The 24,105-nt window shown below is 37.0% G+C and overlaps 1 protein-coding gene and 1 pseudogene across 1 annotated transcript; both read left to right on the top strand.

Annotated features, from left to right (window-relative positions):
* The first annotated feature begins 4,231 nt into the window (after window positions 1–4,231).
* Window positions 4,232–7,653, top strand: LOC128559041 (60S ribosomal protein L17-like; annotated as a pseudogene).
* A 14,875-nt stretch (window positions 7,654–22,528) lies between these two features.
* On the top strand, window positions 22,529–23,386 carry LOC128558886 (putative deoxyribonuclease TATDN2). Its single transcript, XM_053549151.1, has one exon. The coding sequence runs from the start codon at window positions 22,529–22,531 to the stop codon at window positions 23,384–23,386; it is 858 nt and encodes a 285-aa protein (XP_053405126.1).
* Window positions 23,387–24,105: the final 719 nt, after the last annotated feature.

Here is a 24,105-nt window from a genome sequence, read left to right as displayed (position 1 = left end):
AGACAGAATTATTTTCAATGAACAAAATGACAAGATAATTTGTAACGAAGAAGAAATTAAAAATGCTGTATTATGAATTTTTACATGAAAATGACCTTTGACCTTTAATGTCAGGTTTGACCTTGACTTTTTTTCATTATTATTTCAACAGTGATATTGTCAGTTGTATATACTTTAAAATGATCAGTTTTACTAGTAGTGACACAAATAACCTACACAATAAAGAATCAAAGCCTTGAAATGTCTGATGGTTGCAGGTTTTTGGTAGATTTATTTTCTGTTTAAATGCGAGTCTATGAATATACATGAATGAGAAACAAATACAAATTTAATGTGCCTCATATCTAAGATGAACTTTGCCTGACCCAGCTTGTGATGTAACCATGGGCTGGAATACCTTATCATTGATAGATCTTATATAATCTAAATGGTCAGTGTGAGTGGATACAGGTTGAATAAGAACTGCTTGTTCATTGATAATTTATCCGCACTGTTCATGAATGGGACTATTTGGTAGCACATGAACATCTTTTGGATGAGATTCGGAATAAAAAAAAAGATGCTATGATTGTCAGAATACACTTTAACTTTGGTAGCGGGATAAACCCGCAACCAAGAATCTTTGCATTATTCGTGTTATTTTGCGAATTCTTACACAAATTTGACCTTTGACCTTTGATAATAGGTTTGCCTTTGACTTATAAGGATAAGACCTACATTGCTGACCTTGCTTGATATGTATACATTAAAGTAAATTGCTAACAGTGAATTATAACAACAAGCTATTTTTGATCAAAGTAATGAGTAAGTATGGTAAAGGTTGTGATTTTTTATACAAAAGTGACCCCTGACCTCCAATACCAGGTTTGACCTTGACTTATTTTCTCTTCCATGACATTTTTCTGATTTATATACAGTAAAATGAACAACGATTAGTTATTAAAATGACAAAACAAATACTTTTATACAAAAAAAATTATTACAAATAGGTGATATTTTTGAAACATTTTACTCACTTTTTTTGAACTTTGACCTTTGATACTATGGTTGACCTTGGATGTTTTGAAATTATATGTGCCTACTAGACATTGCCTAACATTTATACATTAAAATGACCTGATATCGTTGACTAATATCGACAAAATACTATCAACAAAAAGAAAAGTGAAAGAGCAATTTTTTATTTTCTTTACATGAAAATGACCTTTGACCCTTAATATCACATTTGAACTTTTCTAATTACAGACGATATCTTTATTACTGACATTGTGGGACATATATACATTAAAATAAATCACGAGCAATTACTAATAACGATTAGAAATAGCATTTATATTTCAAACAGGAAGCTATTCAGGCAATTTTTCACACAAATTTGACCTTTGACCTTTGATATAAGCTTTACCCTTGGCAGTTTTGGGGTTACATCTGCACTGCTGACTTTGCCTGGCATACAGACATTAAAACAAATTATCTTCAGTGACTAATAATGTGAATACATATTAAACAGATTAAAAAAGTAAATGTAACATTTTTCACATTTTTGCATGAAAATGAACTTTGACCTTCAATTATCAGGGCTGACTTTGACGTTTTGCAATAAGACTTGCATTTCTGACTTTGGCTGATATATACACATTACATAAGTAAAACTGAGTGACTTATGATAACAAACTAATTTTTAAGAATGAAAATAAATTTCAAATATGCCAATTTTTGTGATTTGTACATGAATTTGACCTTTGACCTTAAATATCAAGTTTGCCCTTCATTCCTTTTTGATGAATTTCTTTTTGCTGACATTGGTTGACATATATACAGTTACTGACAATAAGATAGTTACTGTAATTAAACAGTGAAAAAACTGGTAGACGTAAACTTTACCCTACCCCCTAAATTTTAGCAAGTGAGTTTTACCTCTCCTATCACAAACATAAGTAAACAAAATATAGATAGGCACGGCTTTGACACTTAAGAAATGGGTTTTCATGGAGGATATGAAATATTGTTTCCAAAAAAGTAAAAACTTCTTTTGGCCTCAATTGTTGCAATAAAAGTCCGTGAGCTCTCGGACCACTTCTGTGGTGTCAAAAGTGATTCTGTCGCGCCAAATTTAATCAAATCAACACCTCTTACCTAAATTCTGATTCGTGTGAGATTTAATGAGAGGTGTCATAATTTAAAGCTTAATAGTACATTATGCGTAAATACTGGAGAAGGGTTTTTTTCTCCCTCGAAGCGTATCAGGATCACAATAGAAGATCTTTATCTGCATTTCTAACACACAGGGATTTTTTATATGTTACAATTGTTTTAAATGTAAATTATGACATCTAGAGCTACTGTGCTACACGTGGAGATAAAATGATATAACAACCGCATGCTAGTTTCTTTTTACGAAAAGCCAGAACGTATCAATAAATTAATGACTTCTATTTACGAAAATACTGATCTCAGATTAATTGTCAATTATTTAAAACTGCCTTGTTGTATTAGAAAAGTGAAAGCAATAGCTACATTCAGTTACTGTTATGTATTGTGGGGTTTGGGGTTAATTTATGCGGATTTGGGCGAAATAATCACTGGCAAGACTGGTTTTAGAGTAATAGGACACAGCCTGTATTGGCTAGATACTTCCTTTTCCGGTTCAGGCTCAGGTCTTGACACTTATATATTTACCATCCTTAAATATCCAATAAAATCCCGGTGTCTGTAGGCTCATGTGCGGCGAATATAAAAACAAAATTAATAATAATTACTTTCCTCCCAGATTTCAGACTTGTACCGATATCTGCGGCCTGGTAAACCGCTGTGCTCGATCAATAGGGACCGGTATAGTTTGGAGTAAGAACAGATTTAACAGTGGCATGCGATATTATTTCGGATAACAGAACACTTCTTATATATGGGGCGACATTGTAACTGCCAAACAGTCTTGAAATAGTTATTTCTATATGTGGCTGAAATAGTGTTTAGTCACTGAAGTCTACGATCTCTGTTCATCAAGAATTTTCTTGTTTATGTCTTCGACGTAGCTATCTACTGCCGAACAATCGTCTGACGATTATAACTGTCAGATCTATGCGTTCAGGAAACAGTGTCTTAGTCTAAAATGTTACGTGCAAAGTTTAAAAGACCCTAAGGAAATGGCTCTAAAACAGATTATTAGGGTGGCAATGGCTAGGATTATATCCAAACTGATTTATCTGTGTCAATAATGTGCTTGAATTATGTATGCTCTAAGGTGTTGATTTGAGGAGGGAAGAAGGCAAATTCATGAAGTTTAAACAAAAATGAACAAAACTGTCATTACTAACTACTTTCTCATTAGTCAGCTTGGTTTGAGGAAACAAGATGTGAAAAGTATTTTCAATGATTGCAGCCAGAATAATATAAGAAAAGTGACAAGAAATCTGCGCATTCTGGCAGTGGTGTTTTTAGTGAAGGGAAAAGTATAGGTAATAATTCGTGGCTGCGCAAAAACTGTACATGCTACAGTTTCATCTGTGTTGAAAGTATAGCAAATATCCAAAGGTAGAATTTTTTTTGAGAGCCAAATAAGCTGTCAAAAGTAATGTCAACCTTTTGCTGGTTGAACCATCCACCATTTTGTTTGGTATCACCATTTCCTTTAATTAAACTCCACATCCAGGTTCATGCTTATGAAGTGAATGTGTGATCAAACTTGATCTTTTATTTTCAGGAAAATCATCAAGTTGTTTGACTAACTTACATTATAAATTTATTACAGAACCAAAATGACGAGATACGCTACAGAACCAAGAACCCTTCTAAATGTAAGTAGACTGAAATACGCCTTTTGATTGATTCTATTAGTGTGTGTAAGTTTTTCACCAGCTGCTTTGAACATGCTTCTTACTAAGCATAGGGACTGATGATAATGCAGAAAACAGAAGGTTAAATTTGCTCGGGTCACTGGAACAAAGACGGTGTCAATTCCTGCATATGCAGGACCTTGATGAAAGTCTCATTGAAAGAGTGTAACTGTTCCATACAGAAAAATGTGTAGGACTCAACTGCTTGTTTTGTAATATGGTTTCTTTCCAGTATGCCATGTAAAAAAGATTGTTTGTTTTGTCTTTTTCCAAATGTACTGAAGTTGTCGCCTAATTCAGGGTTGAACAAGATTTATCTTTTACATTGATGTCTGTACCTAGAACTGTGCCTAAATATGTAAAGTTACTCAAAATCTGTTTTCTTCATTTTCAGCGCTAAAGCCAAGGGTTCCTACCTCAGGGTCCACTTCAAGGTATTGTTCATTTCTCCAATTTTATGTCTCCCACCACACAGTGGTGTGAGAGACATATTGATTTACTCATGTCTGTCTGTCAGTCACAACTATCATGACTATTGTCCACACTCTTTAAGTCGAACATTTCTTATCTGATCTTCACCAAACTTGAACAAAAAGTGTTTGCCAAGAATTGCTCCGCCAAGTTCGATAACTAGCCAAAGCGGCCCAAGCACTTTGGAAATATGGCCCTTGAATCTTGTTTTTGATAATCAAAGCACTGAAAGTCTGATAAGGCAGTTAATGTCTTGGTGCATGCTTGACTCGTATACTACTATTCAGATGATTAGGCAGTGGTGGGAGACATGCATTTTCTCAAAAGCAGCTATAGTTGTTTTATTGAGCTTAAACATGAATTATTGTCTGCAGATATTTTACTTGCCCATATATCTATTCACATAAAATTCTGAAGTCATTCCAATCTTGAATACAAGATGAACAGTATTTATCAGTAGTTGTTTTGTTTGATAGGTTCCCATTTTCAATTTACTAGATAATCCCTAAATTAAATTCTTCCCAGTAATAAACAAGCGCTATAGTTGTTAAAATTCATTCATTAGATGTATAAGGGAATATTCTGTAATTCATATCTGTTCCCTAACTAGTACTGTGCTTAATTTTGTTTAACCGTAAATTGCACTACATCTAAAGAAATCTGAATTGTATCTAGTGACCTTTACTATACTTTTTCTTGGAGCAGTATTCTGTATTTATATTAAGTATATATATATTGTTTTGACAGTATTTTGAAATGTTTCAGAACACACGAGAGACTGCAGCAGCTATCAAGCATATGCATGTTAAACGTGCCACTCGTTACTTGAAGAATGTCATGGCAAAGAAAGAAGTCGTTCCTTTCACACATTTTAACGGAGCTGTTGGCAGAAAAGCACAGGTAAAAAATAATAAAAAAAAGGACTGGGTTTGCTCAAACTTAAAAAAAAAATACAACCTTGAATGGATGCTGGTCCTTTATAATTTGAAAATGACTGCAACCCAGAAAAGCCTTAAAAAGTACTTTAATTAGCAACAAATGGTGTATGTTTAGAAGTCAGCAGGAAAATTATACTGTAACAGTGGTTCTGCTCTTGATTTCACATATATGTTCAAAACTAGGCTCTGTTGAAATTTTGTATTGCAAGCAGGAATCAGGCTATATAGAGGTGCTTTTCAGGAGCTCATTTAAAATTGTCTACGAATTTTAAAAAAAAAATATTGCATGTATTCCATAAGTACAGGCAAAAAACATTATACTTTTGCGCTGTGTTGTACATGATGCCAGACTACCAGTACTTCCATTAACTTGTGCTGATGACTTGACACAATTCTATCGGCAAACACCAAAAAAAAAACGCTTCGTTCTTATTTTGATATCGACAAGTCTTGAAGATTTTGTTTGATGTTAATAACAACAAATAAAAAGAGGTGGATGTATATTGTTTAACAATAGCTTCATCTGGGATGTTGTATTCAGATTCCGTGGATTTTGCCAGGCCAGATAAAACTCTTCACTCGCGTTCCTAGTGTGATCTATCCTGGCAAAATCTACTTTAGCCAAAAGACAGAATCCCAGATAAGCTACTATTATAATGACCCAATCATATATTTCATTACAGGCCAAGGCATGGGGAGTTACACAGGGTCGTTGGCCAAAGAAAAGTGCCGAGTTTCTTCTACAGCTGTTGAAAAATGCTGAGAGCAATGCCGAATTCAAGGTAATTTTGCGATCTTTGTATCATAGTTGAAATTTTTCAAAAGTCAGGGAAAATGAAATTCTGGGTTGATGTCTTAAATGTTAGTGGCTATGGCAGTCTTCAAGTAGTATTTAACTGTTTGTAAGAATTTCCAAAAACAATTTGGGGGTATTTTTGTATAAACATAAAATCTGTAAAAGGTCCTTTGGAAGCAAAGAACGCAACCAAGAAGAATAATAGCAGACTCGGTTTGATTCTGTTCTTGAGAGGTAATTAGATGTGTTTGAATCAATTTCGTTTTTATGTTAACTCTGGAATTTTGAAGACTGAAAGGCTTTGCAACCCTTGCCTCCAGAGCATAGAATTTTAATATAAAAGGGTGATTGGACGGTGGTAGAGGAGGAGGTGAGGCGGGAAAAATGTGGTATTGGGCAGTGAAAAGTATGGTTTAGTCATTTTCTCAACTAAATGGAAACCCCTGAGCAGAATATTAATATACCAGTATATCGGTAATACCATATATACGTAGTGACTTAATGAAAAAAAAACTGGAGAAAAAGATCGAAATACACAATGAGCAGTTAAAGGTTATAAAAGGCAATATGTATATTTCCAAACATCACCTCCCTAAAACAGCTCCTACTTGTTTTGAACGATTTGGGTTGAAAATATTCTTTAGAGCAATTGTCTACAAATAACAAAAGTACAAAATTCAAAATGAAAAATGAACTTGGAGGGAGGTAACCAAACATTGAAACTATCTTTTCCAGCTTTGAAGGAATACCTTGTATCAGGATTTGTAAGAGGTTTTCATAATGACTTTGCCATTGTAAGATCTAAGTTTCACAGATTTCGCCCCATGTGGTTCTGGGACGATCTATGTATGAAAAGAATTGGAACACTGCCTTACCCTTGCATGACCCTAAGAGATGACTAATAGGGTCTTAACATTTGGGTTTTGCTGTAACTCTTTGATTCCAGCAGGTATGCAAATTTTGATTCCATACCTCATGTTTTTATTTGGTGGAAAATGAGATGTGAAACCAAAATTGTAGTCCTGTTTGGCGCCATATAACCTTACTGTGTTTGGTGCGCCGTAAAACCCAAATAAATAAAAAAAATCACAGATTTCACTGAATTTACTAAGGTTTTTAACAATTTTCTTTTTATATAAAATTTAGTTTAATTTTACAGTGTTCAGTTGAATAAAGAAAATTGTTAAAAACTTAGCATACATGTGTATTTGCTTTGATCAGCTTAAATCTTTCGAGAAAATGGCAATAAAAAGCATTCTGATGACAAGATAAAATGAAAGTTTTTCAATACCTTTTAGCGATGAAACCCTCAGGGCTTTGCGTCTGGACCCCAAACTCCAGTTTCATGTTTTTCCATTTTTTCCAAATTTGACCCATGTGTATCATGGGAGCTGGCTGGTTGCAATAAGAAAATGTACAAACTTATGAAACACCATTTACTAACCTACGTTCTGTTGTATTGAACCAGGGTCTTGACACAGATCATCTGGTCATTGAACACACATTATGGTAAATGCTGCTCCAAAAATGAGAAGAAGAAAAATACAGAGCTCATGGAAGAATTAATCGTAAGTTCACAGATTATTTTTTAGCTTAACATACCGCTGTGTCCAAGTTGTTCATTATTAATGGTAATTATGCCACCCTTCAAAGAAGGAGGGGTATATTGTTTTGCAGATGTCTGTCGGTCGGTATGTAGACCAATCCATTTCCGGACAGGGGTTTTTTTTACGACTGGGGGAAGAGGCCCCAGCCTGTCATTGGGGGAAGAAAATAGCGCGCGACGAGCAGTTTTGGGGGATTTTTCCACTCGGGGGGGGGAATTTACAATTATGCATAATAAACACTTTAAACTATGTTTTTATTACATATTCTTGCAACTTTTAGCAACTATACACACTGTCACTTAGCAATAGATGGACTTGCACTAATGTTCACTTACCATTGTAACAAGGTGGGTGGGGAGAGTTGAAATGCTCAAATCATTGAATATTTAAGGGTCACATGCTTTTATTCACAAAAAATGCTTTAAAATAAGAGTTGCTTTTGCAAGAGTCATCATATTATCATTAAATGCATACTTTTGTTGGCTTTTTATTTCAATTGTACTAGAAAATCTTGTAAGAAAGGATAAAAAAGTCCGAAAATCACGATCGCGAAAACGTGTGACAAATATGAAAAAAACGAAAGCAAACATTAAATATTCTTGATAAAATTTCATCTTTTCACCAGAACTATTCCATACTTATAATATCTGATTACTTAAAACATTTATATTTTATTTTGCTCTAGCAAAATACCTAGGCAAAGATAATAAATTTGCGTAACGGCCGACCGGCTTATTTAATTGAATCAAGCATATAAAATAATTACTTTAAATTAACAACACATATTACACAATACAGCATAAGCTGTTACCTTTATCAATCATCTATATTACATACTGATGATAACCACGTGTCAGTCGGCGCGTGGCGTGATTGACATCTGTCAGTAGCTAATTAACATACGACGCTCCGCCTACTGTCATACTTACGCTGGTGTCGACAAACAGTATGAAGTTCACTGGGATTTTGATTGACAAGGGGCAGAGCTCTCGAACTCGTTACGCATCAAAGAGTATTACCGCGAGACAAGCAGACGCCCACGGCATATTATGTGCGGGTCAGATACGAGTTTTTATCGATTTTCGCTGGTCAAAACCGGAACCTGGGGTCCACTGAACGCTCTTCTAACATTTTCTACTATTTCTAAAGGTTTTCACACCCATTGAAAATTGTGAAAGACCGTCTGCAATTGTGAACGGGTCCGATATTCAGTCGGGAAAATCGCTGGGAGTAATCTCCATTGCTTTGTTTACGATTTCGAAGGGGGGAATTTCGGACGTAGGGGAATTTTGGGCTGCGGTAGGGGAAATCCTTGGCTGTGGGGGAAATCCTCGGCTGGGGGACGAGGCCGATATTCGGCCTCTGCTATAGAATAAAAAAAACCCCTGCCGGATGATAACTCAAGAACACTTGGGCCTAGGATCATGAAAGTTGAAAGGGAGGTTGATCATAACCAGCAGATGACCGCTATTGATTTTGAGATCAGTAGGTCAAAGGGTCAAGGTCACAGTGACCTGGAACAGTTAAACAGTTACTGGACACTTGGGCCTGGGATCATGGAAGTTGAAAGGGAGGTTGGTCATGACCAGCAGATGACCCCTATGGATTTTGAGATCAGTAGATCAAAGATCAAGGTCACATTGACCCAGAACAATAGAATGTGTACAGTGACCAAATAATTCCTGTTCCTTGTGCAATTACTGAATACATCAAGAGGGGCATGTCGTGTTCTACGAGCTGTTGTTTTAACATTTCCTTTGTGTGCAGTTAACCTTATGCGTAACTTGTACTTTACTTCTAATAAATTTTTCTCCAGATGTGGAATTTAACCAGAAGCTGTTAAATTACTGTTACATTGCCATATGACATGTAATTGTGTTGGTTTGATGTTAGAAATAACAAAAACAAATTATCAGCTAAATTATTTGCAAGACAATCAATAGTTCATTTTTGGAGTGCCAGATAAAATTTTAGGATTATATAGGCTTTTTCCCCATGGGTTATTACCCCCGATTTTTTTTTGGAAAATGGATTTAGACGTCCCTTGGGTATAATGGGCCCAGCCCTTGCAATACTTTGTTTGCATGGTGAACAATGTTAATGTGAAGTTACAGTAAGATATAAGCAATAGTAACAAAGCAAAATAAAGGTTGCCGGAAAAATTTAACCAATAAAGCTCACACCGACGCCGACGCCGGGGCTAATAGAATAGCCTATTCTCAGAATAGTGGAATAAAGTGTTAACAACAAAAATCAGTCTTCTATGTACTTAAAGGGCCATAATTTTGACAAAATGCAATGCCAGAATTATGGTTCTTGGTCAACACACTCTCCTAAAGACGATAAATAGCTGCAAAGTTTCAAAGCTATTTCTCTTATAGTTTCCGAGAAATGTGAACCTAAACAAGTATTTTAACAAAAAAAAAAAGACAACACATTTTAAGTACAAAAAGGGACATAATTCTGACAGACTGCATACGAGAGTTAGTTCCTGACCTACTTGCTCATTTTATTATGATAAACAAGTGCGCAGTTTCAAAACTAAAGTTCATACAATTTATGAGAAAAAGTGAACTTAAGCAAAAATCTGAACCGACACCGACGATCAAATAACGAGAAACCCTCATAGATATTTTTAAACCCAGACGAACTAAAGCACCATTAATATCTATATAAAAGATACATTTTCTCACTAAGAAATATTGATTAATGAATGAAGGATGTTAAAAGAACAGAGATCGGGCGAGAATCTGAGGCTTTTAAACTAAAATATGTTCCAAAATTTAGTGTACTGTTTTAGGGTTAAGGAAAGAAATATCCAAAAGCAATATTTGATGACTTGTGTTTTTGCACACATTATATTTAAACAGTTTTTTTTTAGTTGAAAAAGATTGTATTTACATTAAAATCAACCAAAATCAACCTAGGATCATCATTTTCGGTTACTAGAAGGTATCAGTATATGCTTGTCACTTAGCTTGATAGTTATTTGCACGCAAAACTTTAATCAAATCCTTTAAGTCGAAAAAGGGCTATAATTGACTTTGAATTTAGACAAGAGTGAGCTAACTTGATAACTGACTAAAAATATATCAAGAGCACCGCCTGTTGGTGCCAACGCTCGTCTGCAAGTGCTGGTCAGTATGTATGAAAAGTGTTATAGTTCAGAATTTCTAAATACAAAAAGGGCCACAATTCTGGCAAAATGCAGGTTAGAGTTATGGTTCTTGGCCTACATAGTCACCTAATTATTGCTTAACAAGTGTGCAAAGTTTCAAAGCTGTAGCTCTTATAGTTTGTTTTAGAAAAGTTGGACCTAAACAAAAAAAAAATGAACGAAGAGACTCAAATTTTCTAAGTACAAAAAGGGCCATAATTTTGACAAAATGCGTATCAGAGCTGTGGTTCTTGGCCTACTAAGTCCTCTAATGATGACGAACACATGTGCAAAGTTTCAAAGCTGTAGCTCTAATGGTTTTTAAATAAAGTGGACCTAAACAAAAAATTTAAACGACGCCGACGCCGACGATCACATGATGTCGGTGATGATACTGAACAATCTTAAGTTTGAATCAAATCCCTTTTGTAATAGAGATGTGGTGAACAGGCATCAAAACTAACATAAATTCTAAGTAAAAAGGGGGCATAATTCATAAATGATTGGTGCCGGAGTTATAGACCTTGTGTCATGTGATTAGGGTAACGACTTCAAGTCTGAATCAAATCCTTTTAGTAATAAACGAGTTAGAGTGAAAGTGCACCAAAACTTTAAACTGAAATTCTAAGTAAAAAGGGGGATAATTCATGAATTATTGGTGTGAGAGTTATGACCCTTGCACCATATGATGTGGCAGATGATGTGGAATAACTATTTTAAGTTTGTAGCAAATTCATTAAGTAATAACAGAGATAAAATGCATCAAAACGTAAACAAAGGTGCGGACGCGGAAGGACACGGGGGTTGAGTATAGTCGAGCTAAAAAGCCAAAGAGTAGTGTTTGGTATTGCTGTGACATATTTTCATAAAATACGGTTTAAAGCTAACTTACCTCCGTCGTTCTAAATACATGCTGTATTTGCACCATTCAGTCGGAACTGGTACGCGTTGGTAGTCCTTTCCTAACTCGATCTGTCGTTTACTCGTTCCTTGTTATAACCGGTGACGCCATCTGAAAGTCATTGGTTCAAATTAGTCTACATAAATGACTATTACATGACGTTTTATATAAGTCAGCGGACTGTAGTATACAACTAAAGGAATGTCTTGCCGGTCAATAGTATAACTATTGTCCGAGGTTCGACAGAAGACCAGATTTTTTTCTTCAAATTTTGACTGTAGCCCAACAAAATATGGTGTTGAACTTGAACCGATCATCATGTAGTATTATCTGTGGACCGTTGATTTATAAGAGCCTATAATTATAAACAGTTGTTAAATCTTTTTGCGATCAGTAATTTTTTTAGTCTACGGATCGTGGGAGTATGTTCTCCGTGATGTTTTGTTGTTGTTGTTGTTGTTTTTTGTTGTTTTGGCGGGAGGGGGTGGGGGGGGGGGTGATATGTCGTATCTGAATAGAGAAGTTGGCAGTTACTTGTGCTGGTACAGGTTCCATGAGCACTTGTTATGCTGATTGTGTGATATTACTTAACTGAAATACTGTTGGAAAACAGCTCTGAACGCATTTTTTTCTTTCTCAAGGTTTGAATGCTTTGACTTTACCCCAGTAAAACCTGTGTCGAAGTGAAGACTAAAGAGTTTGAGACCACCCCTCGGGTAAATTCCCATTTTGAAAATTATACCTGGCAGACCTGTAATATTCATAGCATATAAAATATATATAGAATTGTTCAGAAGAAGTAGAAAATACTTTCTATAGAAGTCATCTTGCTCGGTATTATGGTGTTTTTTTTGTCTTACAACACATGTACTTCAACTGTTCACATTCTGTTTTGTAGAAGATATGTGTCGTAGCCCTACACTTTGTCAGTTTACGGAGGTAACTACGGCCGACGATCATCAGCTCGATTATGGGAGGAACATGTTCCATTCCACTATTTACTTACATCAAGCATACCGGAACTGACGTACGTGGGCGCGAGAAGTTGTCAAAACCCACTCTTTCACCAGCTTTCCTTCAGTAAACATCAAAACTTCTACTTCTACCGACTTTAGTCGACTACGAACAGGTAAGTCGTATTTAATACAACTTTATGATTGTTAAATACAAGTAGCTAGCTACAGCTACTTTACTGGCGCTGCTACGCGGCCTGTAGCGGTCATTTTGCCAGGAATGGAAATATCCATTCAAAAGGATATGTGCATATATGGCGGCCATCGATTTGAGGTGAATGTCACCTTGTAGTTGAAAAATTTTGTTAGAAATATTTTTTCAATTAATTATTATGATAGGTTCTTATGTATTTCAATTAAATTTTTGCTGTTGGGCTCGGATGTTTTCAGATATAAATTCTACTTTTGAGAGCTTTCATTTTCCAATTTCAAGAAACCGGAAACCGGAAATACTTTTTCAGCCATATTAATTTTTTGAATTTTATCAGGTTTGTTTCACACATCTTGAGTTTTCTAAGGGGATGATGGCATATAGATTTAATCTATTGATGTAAATCGACAACGGTGTTGCTGTTAAAAATTTCATTGCCTATATATGTGGTTATAATTTTTTATTTTTGACCGGAACTCAAACAGTGGTAAATGTTTTTAAATAAAACTCCCGACAGGCTTAGGAGTAATAATAGATCCCTGAAGGAGCCCTGGGCACTGGTGAGTTCTTGGTGTTAATTTTTTGTATTTTTACCACAGGATTTGCAATGGGCATACTTGTTACAGTATTCACCAGTCTCGCTAGATAAATATTTTATGTCTCTTACTTGGAGCTTATGTGTGAGATATTCTTTGTTCATTCTTGGTATTTTTACTTGATTAATATGGGCTGTAATTCATTCCGGAATTCAACTTGAATAGTTATTGGTTAGATATGCCGGGTAAATAATCTCGAAACATTTCGGCCTAAAATAGCTGTTTAATACATATTAACCAATTTTTTCAAAAAGAACAATTTTTATTCAATCTATGAATTTATAAATTCACTGGGCACATTTTACTGCCAATACTTTTTTATTTTTATAGGCGCTGATACTGTTCAACACTCAGCAAAGGCCAGCTGTACGATTTACATGTGTAGCAAGGCTCAAGCCGCACATATCAAGGGTAGAGAAGACAACTTGAAACCAAGTAGGTTGTGACCTTAGATATTACTCCTTCAAATTTTGGGGAGAATATTTGGTCATAGTTTGTCTCTGAATCCCCCTGGCAAAGGGATTCAGCCCAATTATCGGTGATAAAACCGAACAGAAGTGAAATTCCAGATTATTGGTTTTCATGCTTTACATGAAAATACTGATATCACTGGATATATTCACATATAAGACCACGTGTTTAATCCAGCTATACTGGATATTGTATATCTATTAAGAGTCTTCAGGATATATTTAGCAATGAAACCTGCTCGTTCTAATCTTAAGGTTTAGGAGCTATTTTTGTTAAAACTTATGTCTGATCAACCGAAACTTAACATACACAGAGCTACAAGATCAGATTTATTGAGAATACCATTTATTGGAAACAAAATAGCCAATAAAATTTTGACTTATAGGCGAAAATACACTATTGAACCTGACTATTTAAAAAAGATAGCACCAAGGGTAGATAGTTCTCTATTTGATTTCTCCACTAACCCTATTGAAATTATGGCGGAAAATGTTGAACCTACACTCCCAAAAATTGCCGAAGAAGAGGAATTAATAAGCTTTCAGGAAGATGTAGATAATGTCATAAATCCCAACCAAACTGAACCTTTAGATATTAATGCGCAGGATCCTGTTGAAATTCCTGTAAGTAAGCCCTCAGAGCTAAATGAACCCAGTTCCACGCAAACTGAAGATCAATCAGGGCAAATAGATAATACTCAAGAACAAAAGGAAGACCAAACACGTGGCACATTAGGGGTCCCAATGGATCGTCCTGACGCGGATGACGAAACCCGTGAACCACGGGCGAATCAATCCAGACGTCATGGGGGATACGGAAGGGACCAGCCTAATGTAATAGGTAGTTACCAGGAGAAATTCCAGGGGAGTAAATTTAGCCAAAGGAAAATTGGTAAACAAGATAATCGCCAATTAGGGGCCCGTCCAAAGCTAACTGGGAATCAATATAATTTTGGCAAAAGATACTCTCATGAAGATACACCAACTAGAGAGTTTAATAGAAATCAATTTGAAAGGGAATCTTTAAATAGACAAAATGATGGGCAATTCTGGGACAAGAATCAAAAATATTTCCCCCAAAACCAGAAATTGAAACAAGAAACTTCCGGAAATATTTATCAAAGGCAACAACTCCCTAGATTTCCAGGAAATTATGATACCCCACATGTGCATATGGACACACCCCTAGTTGACCCATATAGACCAGAATACCCGAGTACTCCTATGGGTAATCCTTCAATGCAATCTGAGGATTATTCCAATCAAAGATATAGTACTCCGTACACCCCATATAATCAAATGTCTAGAAACTTTGAAAATTATGTTGGGGATGGGTCATATACCAATTTTCCATACAATCCAAATAATAGAATTCCAACCCATTGGGAATCTATTAGGGCTAACACTCCAGCAAATACGGGAAATTCTAACTGGGCAAATAACTACATGGATAGTTTTCCCTCAAACGTTGGAAACTATCCTGATGATAGCAACAGATCTACGTCCTCTAGATATCCAGCTCAAACCGCGGATCTAGGTGACAATGTAACTGTTGACAGACAGGGTCAAAGACCTTACAATCAAGCCAAAGATTGGAAAATTCCAAAATCTATTTGTTATGATGGTACCGGGGACTGGCGGGCTTTCTATACAAAATTCTCGTCATTTTCCGAAGAAATGCAGTGGTCTGGCAGGGAACGAAAACGTGCTTTATGTTGGGTCTTAGAAAGTAAAGCCAGTGAATTCTACTATCATGTCACTAGTAGAAACCCGGAGATCGAATATTTCGATCTGATCAAAAAGTTCGAAAAACGATTCGACTTCAGGGATCTACCCGAGACATTGATATTGACCTTCCACAATACCAAGCAAACCCCTAACGAAAATCTAAATGAATGGGCTGAAAGGATTTTAGATCTCGCACATAGGGCATACGTGGATTAACCTGACAATAAAGTTAGTTCAATGGCCGTTATGCGTTTCTGCCAGGGCTGTATTGATAGGGAAAGTGGTCAATATGCTGCAAACATACGTCCTGCTACCATTGAGGACGCTATTGACCGAGTCCGATGGTTCCAACATAACAATGCAATTATCTTTGGTAAAAAGAAATCGGTCAAATTTGATGAAACTAGGAACAGAATTGACATCAAATCGGTTCAATATCAAAGTTCTGATGATGAATCTGATCAAGATACTTTTCTGATTCAATCTGTGAAAAGTCGTTCATCAGATAAGACCAGATCTACTAGTGAGGCCCATACCCAGAAAAAGTCGGTACTTTCAAACAATCCTATGGTCAGGCAAAAAGGTCACGTTCAAATGGGAACACTTAAAGGTTTTGAAGAAAGAATGACTGCTATGGAATCTAAAATAGATACTTTGGCTACAAGCGTGTCAAAATTGACAACCTTAGTAAACAGTAGGCAATCTCGTAGGCAATATAGCAGTCCTTCCCCTTCTAGGAATAAGACTATCATTACCTGCTTTGGATGCGGTAAAGAGGGTCATTATAAGAATGAATGTCCTAACAATAAATCAGTATCATTAGTCTCAAATACAGAAACTGACGAAGATTCTTTAAACGAATCCGGGTCGGACAACGAGGCCTAAGCCCGACCCCGTCTCATGAGTCTTTAGAAGGCCTCGACTTGCCAAAAAATAGGTCAAATATGGATAAACATCCAGTTGACAAAAATGATTTAAATAGTTCGGCTATGACCGATGCTAAAAATCAGAAATTAGAGACGGATAATTATCCAATACCGAATGGTAGTCGTTCCCTTTTAAACGATTCCCTTCTGTGTTGTATGCAGGATAATAAATCGGATAACAATCCTGACACAAATCCTGAATTACAGTCAATTCCCGAAACTGAAGGCATAAATATCTGTCAATTACGTTCAAATTCTATGCTTAATTTGCAGATTAATCTGGGAAATATCGATACAACAGCAATATTAGATACAGCTGCTGAAGTATCGTTAATATCTGATAAAATCTTCAACAAGCTAGACCCAAAACCTCCAATTTTGAAAAAGATCAAAATGTTCACAGCGGGTAGGGAATTAACCATGGACGGATACGTAATAGGTCCAGTAAAGATTAATCTTGGTAACAATTCATATTCAGAGATTATTCATGTAGCTCCTATTGAGGATGACATGTTACTGGGATTGGACTTTATGCAGAAACATGGTATGAAAATAAGTATCCCTGAAATTAAGAACAATAATATGCCTTATTTGGAGATTAAAGATGAACATGTATCTTTAAATATAGGACATTCTCAAAGGCCTATTAGGGTAGCCAAAGTAACAGTGAGTAAACGTACAGTATTACCACCCAACTCTGTAGCACATGTCAAATGCAAACTAAGTACTCCCATGCCTGACTATATGATTGAACCTGTATCAGGATTAAAAGTCTTGGTACCAAGAACTGTTCATGCTGCAAATAACGAACTTAAAATTTGCGTTTTGAACATCACAGATAGGTACATAACTCTTAAAAAGACTAAACCTATTGCAGAGGCAAATGAAGTTACTGAGATCTTGCCTGGGCCTGACGACTTAAATGAAGTTGGCCCTCAAGTTCAGAAAACTAATGTCTCTCAAAATTCAGAAGAGGCGGAGCAAGAATTCATGAATGAATGTTCTGAATTGCATATTCCGGGCCATCTAACAGACATGTTTCAAAAATCTACTTTAGAACTAAATGAATCTCAAAAAATCTTATTCGGTAAATTGTTAGTTGAATATCAAGATGTGTTCGCTCGAGATGAATTTGATCTTGGAAATTTTAGTGAAATAGAACATAAAATTGATACGGGCGACACAAAACCAATCAAAACAAAACTGAGACGTACTCCCCTGCATTTTGCTGCAGAGGAAGAAGCACATCTACAAAAATGCTTAAAGCAGGTGTCATCCAGCCATCAGTTTCTGAATGGGCATCTGCCCCTGTCCTTATTCGTAAAAGGGACAACTCAGTCAGATGGTGCCTGGACTACCGCGCTCTTAATCAATCAACGGTTAAGGATGTTTTTCCTCTCCCTAATGTAGAAGAATGTCTGGACACTTTGCAAGGAAATGAATGGTTTTCTAAACTTGATGCAAATTCCGCCTACTGGCAAATTAAAGTAGCGAAGGAAGATCAAAAGAAAACTGCATTCCTAACAAAGTACGGCCTTTACGAGTTTGTAAAAATGGCATTTGGTTTTTGCAATGCTCCTGCCACATTCTCTAGGGTCATGAATTTAATCCTACATGGGCTAAATTGGAATATCGTCCTTGCCTTTTTGGATGATATTCTGGTTATGGGTAGAACGTTTGAAAACCACCTTAAAAATTTGGAAAAAGTCTTCGCACGGCTAAGACAATATAAACTAAAGTTGAAGCCTAAAAAATGCGAATTTTTCCAGAAAAAGGTAGAATTCCTTGGCCGATTAGTAGATAAAAATGGTCTGGAAATCAGCGATACACATATAGCTGCAGTCAAAGATTGGCCAATTCCTAAAAATAAGAAGGAAGTACAAAAATTCTTGGGTCTAGCTAACTATCATAGGTCGTTCATACCGAATTATGCAAAATTAGCTGCCCCTCTATATCAAATCACAGGCAAAGAACCTTTTCGGTGGGAAAATGAACAAGAAATTGCATTTAATCAAATTAAGCAAAATTTAACATCACCACCTGTCTTAGCTCTACCAAATAATGAAGGTCAATTTATTCTAGATTGTGATGCCAGTGACTTGGCTATTGGGTGTGAATTCATACAAATCCAAAACAATGAAGAAAAAGTCATAGCCTATGGTAGTTACTCTTTGACTGCAGAACAGAAAAAGTACTGTACCACTAGAAAAGAACTTCTAGCTGTAGTGCGATTTACAAGGCAATTTCGGCATTATTTGTTAGGCCGACCAGTAATTGTAAGATCTGACCACAGTAGTTTGACATGGCTGCTGAACTTCAAAAATCCACAAGGCCAAATAGCCCGCTGGATAGAAGAGCTCAGTCAATATAATATAAAAATTCAGCATCGCAAAGGTCATAAACATACTAATGCCGATGCCTTGTCAAGAATTCCAGATAGAGACATGATAGACTGTCCAAATTACAAGCTAGGAAGTGAAATTCTTGAAAGTCTGCCGTGTGGTGGTTGTTCAAAATGTGTAAGAGCCCATGATAATTGGTCAAATTTTGCCAAGGATGTAGATGATGTGATTCCGTTGGCCTCATGGAAAAACTTCACTACTCATGACCAAAACTCTATTTGTGAATGTACCCTACATTGGTCAGAACCTTCAAGAGACATAAGTTGGCCTGACAAGAATTGGCCAAACTTACCTGATGTAGATAATATGTCTGATTCTACAATGGATGCTAACACTTATTCTGAAAATAGGCCCGACAAGAATTGGCCGAGTTCAGTATTAAGTAACGCAGAATCCGATAGATCACGACATTCTGACTATACAAAAACTGTTTCTTGTGAAAATGATGAAAACTTATTGCATTCCCATTTAGATATTGTGGGAACCCCTGGACCAGTCATTTTGCTATGTCCTAGTTCCCACAATCCTTCCATAACCAAGGTTTGTAGGAGTGTAACAACCATATGGGGACATCAGAACCAAGAAATAGTTCAAAAACAAGCGGATGACCAAAATTTGTCAATTTTGCGAAACTGGCTTACAGATGGTACTATCCCTTCCGAAGGAACTATATTTTTGGCTAATTCCAAAACTAAGAAATATTGGAACAATAGAGAAAGATTTTTTTCTAAAAGATAATGTTATTTGGTTTAGAAACAAACATGATGAAATACTTTTACTTGTTCCCGAAAATTTGAAAACATCTATTTTAGAATTGAGTCATGATATTCCATCATCAGGTCATCAAGGAAGAGATAGAGTCCTAGCTAAAGTCAAATGTAAATATTATTGGTCAGGAATGAAAAATGATATTAAACAGTACATTTCTTCTTGTGCCATCTGTAAGCAAAGTAAAAAGGGAAGTAAGATATCACGGGCTCCCATGACAAAATTTCATGCTGGGTCACCAATGGAGCGAGTACATCTTGATTTTTTAGGCCCACTCCCAAAAACGGGAATGAATACATTCTCATGATGGTCGATCAGTTCACTAAGTGGATAGAGGGTGTCCCACTGCCTTCACAAACAGCAGAGGTGACTGCTCATGCTGCTGTGAACCAATTTTTTACCAGATTCGGCTATCCATTCGAAATTTATACGGATCAGGGGCGGAATTTCGAGAGTCAACTTTTCACAAAAATTTGTGAAATGCTCCATATACATAAAGCTCGTACAACTCCCTATAGACCCTCTTCTAATGGTCAAGCAGAACGTACAAATTTAACCTTGATGAACGCTATCCGCTGCTATATTGGGAATAACCAGACTCAGTGGGATAAGTACTTGGCACAAATAGCCAGTGCAATAAGATCAAGTGTTAACAGGTCAACGGGCTTCACTCCAAACAAATTAATGTTAGGGAGGGAGGTAAATCATCCTGTAAACATTATGTTTCCCACACCATCTAAAACTGCTGATGTTGGAGAGTATGTCTCTGAACTAGAACATGCAATCTCCAAAGCACATGAGGTAGCTCGCAAAACTCTCAATACAAGTCAAGAAAGAATGAAAAGGGACTATGATTTACGTTTGCATCACAGATCATACAATCCAGGAGACCTTGTTTACATCCTTGATTCAGCCTCTATAAAGGGTAAGGGCAAAAAGTTACAACCCCCTTGGAAAGGTCCAGGTATCATAGTGGCTAAATTAAATTCGTACCTGTACAGAATCAAATTACGAAATGCAATCTGTGTTGCTAACCATGATAAGTTAGCCCCTTGTAATGTCAGGAAGCTACCGGTCTGGTTAGAGAAATATAAAGATAAGAATCGATAAATACTCATGCCCGCTATGTTCACGGAGTTAATATGGACCTGTGGATAATCATTATTATTTCAGACTGATTATGGCATCGTTACCCCCCAATTGGGACCTGATTAACAGCACCATCGCTAAAATGGATGCCGCTACTCAAGAAGTCGCTTACTACACCCGTACCAAATGTTCAAAGACTTGTCTTGTTTATATGGGTTGGGGGAAGATGATTTTAAACGTATTGTTATCCAACAGGCCCAAATAGCCAAGAACATGAATCAACCGCACAGAAACTGGCTTAAAGAGGCTGGAAAAAATGCTAGCTGCTTTTTTGCGGTACAGTGGGTCAATGATGTATTCCCCCCTTTTATTTCTCGTAAGAGACCTGCTAAAAGGAAGGCGGTCTCTCTTAACAATGCTGTACCAGTTAATCCGTCCAGTTCAGCCACTGTGGATTCTATTTTGAGGATTGAACCTGATTTAATACAGGATTCAGCTCTACCGAATCCATTAACACCAGTTCGTGCTGAAACTGTAACTTATACAGGTCAAACTAATTCTGAAAACCAGGAGAGTGTTGACAAAGGAGAGTGTCCAATGAAGGCTTCTGAGGACTCTCAACTGGAAATCCTGGAAAATTCCGGTAGTACAGTTCAGAAACCTCTCCAGATCACACTACCTGATCCTTTACCTGAAGAAGCTCAACCGGAAATCCTGGAAAACTCCGGTAGTACGGTTCAAGCTAATCTTCAAGTCGCATTACCTGACTATGTTGCTGAAGAGCCTCGACCAGAAATCCTGGAAACTTCAGGTAGTACGGTCAAGGCACATATTCCTGTTAATTGTACTAAATATATAGCAACCAAAACTATCTGGAATAGTTCCTATAGGTCAAGTACAAGTCCTGTTGGTCATGATGGTCATAATCTGCCCATAGGAGAAAGGTCAAAACCAACTCCTGTAACCCATCAGGATTTCAAAATCGTTATTCAAAATGAAAATCCTATAACCCGTACTAAACCCAAAACCCAAGGTTGGAGTGTATGTCCACTGTGCGGAAAGCATTCAAGACGCCTCCGCTGACACGCCAATCGATTCCACCTTTCAGTTTTATTCATTGATCAAGAAACTGAAACCCAGGCCAATGATCCAGCATTCCATCAAGCATGGGTGGAATGTCTCCAGTTATTGTCTAGGTTACTATTGGGACCAAAGGCTGGTCTTGAAGAGTTAGTTGATTTCCATAACGTCAACTCTGCTCTACCTTATAACTGCTCTGTGTCAGATAACAGTCAAAGAGCAATGCAACTTCTTTGTTTCAATCAAGGTTGGCAAGCCCCCAATGTGTTCACTCTGTCACCTATTAATTCGTTGGCTTGTCTCATTCACTGGAGGGTCATAGTAACGACTTGCAAATATCTCTCTCTCGAAAAAAGGGAAGAATTTGCAACCTTCTGTGATGAAACTGGGGCCCAATTACACTTGGAAGTACCTAAAATGTCAGGACCCCTACATTAGGAGAACCGCAAGGGTTCAAAGAAGTTGCCACAGGGGATCATAACTCATTACAAATTACAGTTACCCCCAATCCCCCCAAAAAGCCGAGGTTGCAGTACAATGAAACGGAAGCCAATTCTTCACAATCTCAGGTAACAGCCAATCCTTGCGACAATTCTACCATGCGATCCAATGAAGTGGATGCTATAGATTGTCATTTTCATTTAGACCGTACGGGGAGCAGAGTACTCAAGAAATCACACAAGCTATCACCTGATGATCTCCTTACTCAGATCTTGGAGTTTCGGCAGGTGGTGAGTCCTCTGGTTCCTGTGAGGTTACTGGGAATGGTCGCCAATTTTTGTGATCCAGATAGCTACCCAACCCTCTTTCCCTCGGATTCTAGACTCAAGATATCCATTGGTCTCCATCCGAGGAAAGTACGAGAATTCTCCCAGAAACTACTTAGCGATCTGGTTGGAATTCTAAATAATCCAGCAACAGTTGGACTTGGGGAAATAGGTTTGGACTGGACAGAGCCTAGGATCACACGGTCTACACAAATACAGGTGTTTAAGGATTTGCTTCGGGTTTCTGACACAAACAGGGTGCTTATTCTCCACCTAAGGGGAGAAACCCCTGCTGACTTTTCCGTGTTCCACACCGGACTGGAAATCGTTAGTTCCATTTGTCGGAAATCCCAGCCTATCCACCTCCATTGTTTCAGTGGAGATTTATCCGTAGTCGCATCTTGGGCGACGTCTTTTCCAAATTGTTATTATGGATTCAATGCCAGTGTAGCCCATTTCGGACCTCAGCAGGTAGCGGCGCTCCGGGCGATTTCGTTAGACCGAATTCTCTTGGAAACCGATGCCCCTTATTCGCCTCCTGTAAAGGGGATCTCCAAGAGTGTGCAAATAATCAACACTCCTGCATTCGTAGGAGATGTTGCAAAGTTGGTTTCCGGAGTCCGTGGGGTCTCCTTGGATCGCTTGCTACAGGCTTCGGTAAAGAATGCCAAGGATTTATACAAATTCTAAAGAAATAAGTTTCAGTTTGACCTGAGTAGATATTCTTTTTTTTTTGTATTATTTTTGTACATTTGTTCCCAGGTTCACTATAAGTTTTACCCGTGAAACCTGGTTTCCGTTTGAACTGAGTAGATATTAATTTTTGTGGTATTTTTGTACAATTGTTCACAGGTTCACTATAATTTTTAGTATCTTTATAATGATTTCATTTCACCATTTTGATCAGTCGAAATTCCAGATAATCCTGGAAAAATGGCCTGATTTCATTTCCCTAGTAACTGGACGGATAACTAAATTGTAAATATGTACGTTGGTGTATAATAATTTTATAGGTTTTATTGAATTTGGGGACGTATTTTAAATAATATGGGTTTTTTTTATATAAATGAGTTTTAAAATTATATTTTCCTTTGGTCAATATCAATAATCTTGGATGCGCATCCTGGTTATCACACACACACCAAACTTGGTAATTTGGGTTACCTTATTAATTCTAAATGGTGATGACCGGTTCCATAAAATGGGGAGGAGTGTCGTAGCCCCACACTTTGTCAGTTTACGGAGGTAACTACGGCCGACGATCATCAGCTCGATTATGGGAGGAACATGTTCCATTCCACTATTTGCTTACATCAAGCATACCGGAACTGACGTACGTGGGCGCGAGAAGTTGTCAAAACCCACTCTTTCACCAGCTTTCCTTCAGTAAACATCAAAACTTCTACTTC

Source organism: Mercenaria mercenaria, chromosome 8 (assembly GCF_021730395.1).
Source record: "Mercenaria mercenaria strain notata chromosome 8, MADL_Memer_1, whole genome shotgun sequence".
In the NCBI taxonomy this organism is placed as follows: domain Eukaryota; kingdom Metazoa; phylum Mollusca; class Bivalvia; order Venerida; family Veneridae; genus Mercenaria; species Mercenaria mercenaria.
Note: the sequence above shows the minus strand (reverse complement) of the source record. Positions and strands in the feature narration are given on the sequence as shown.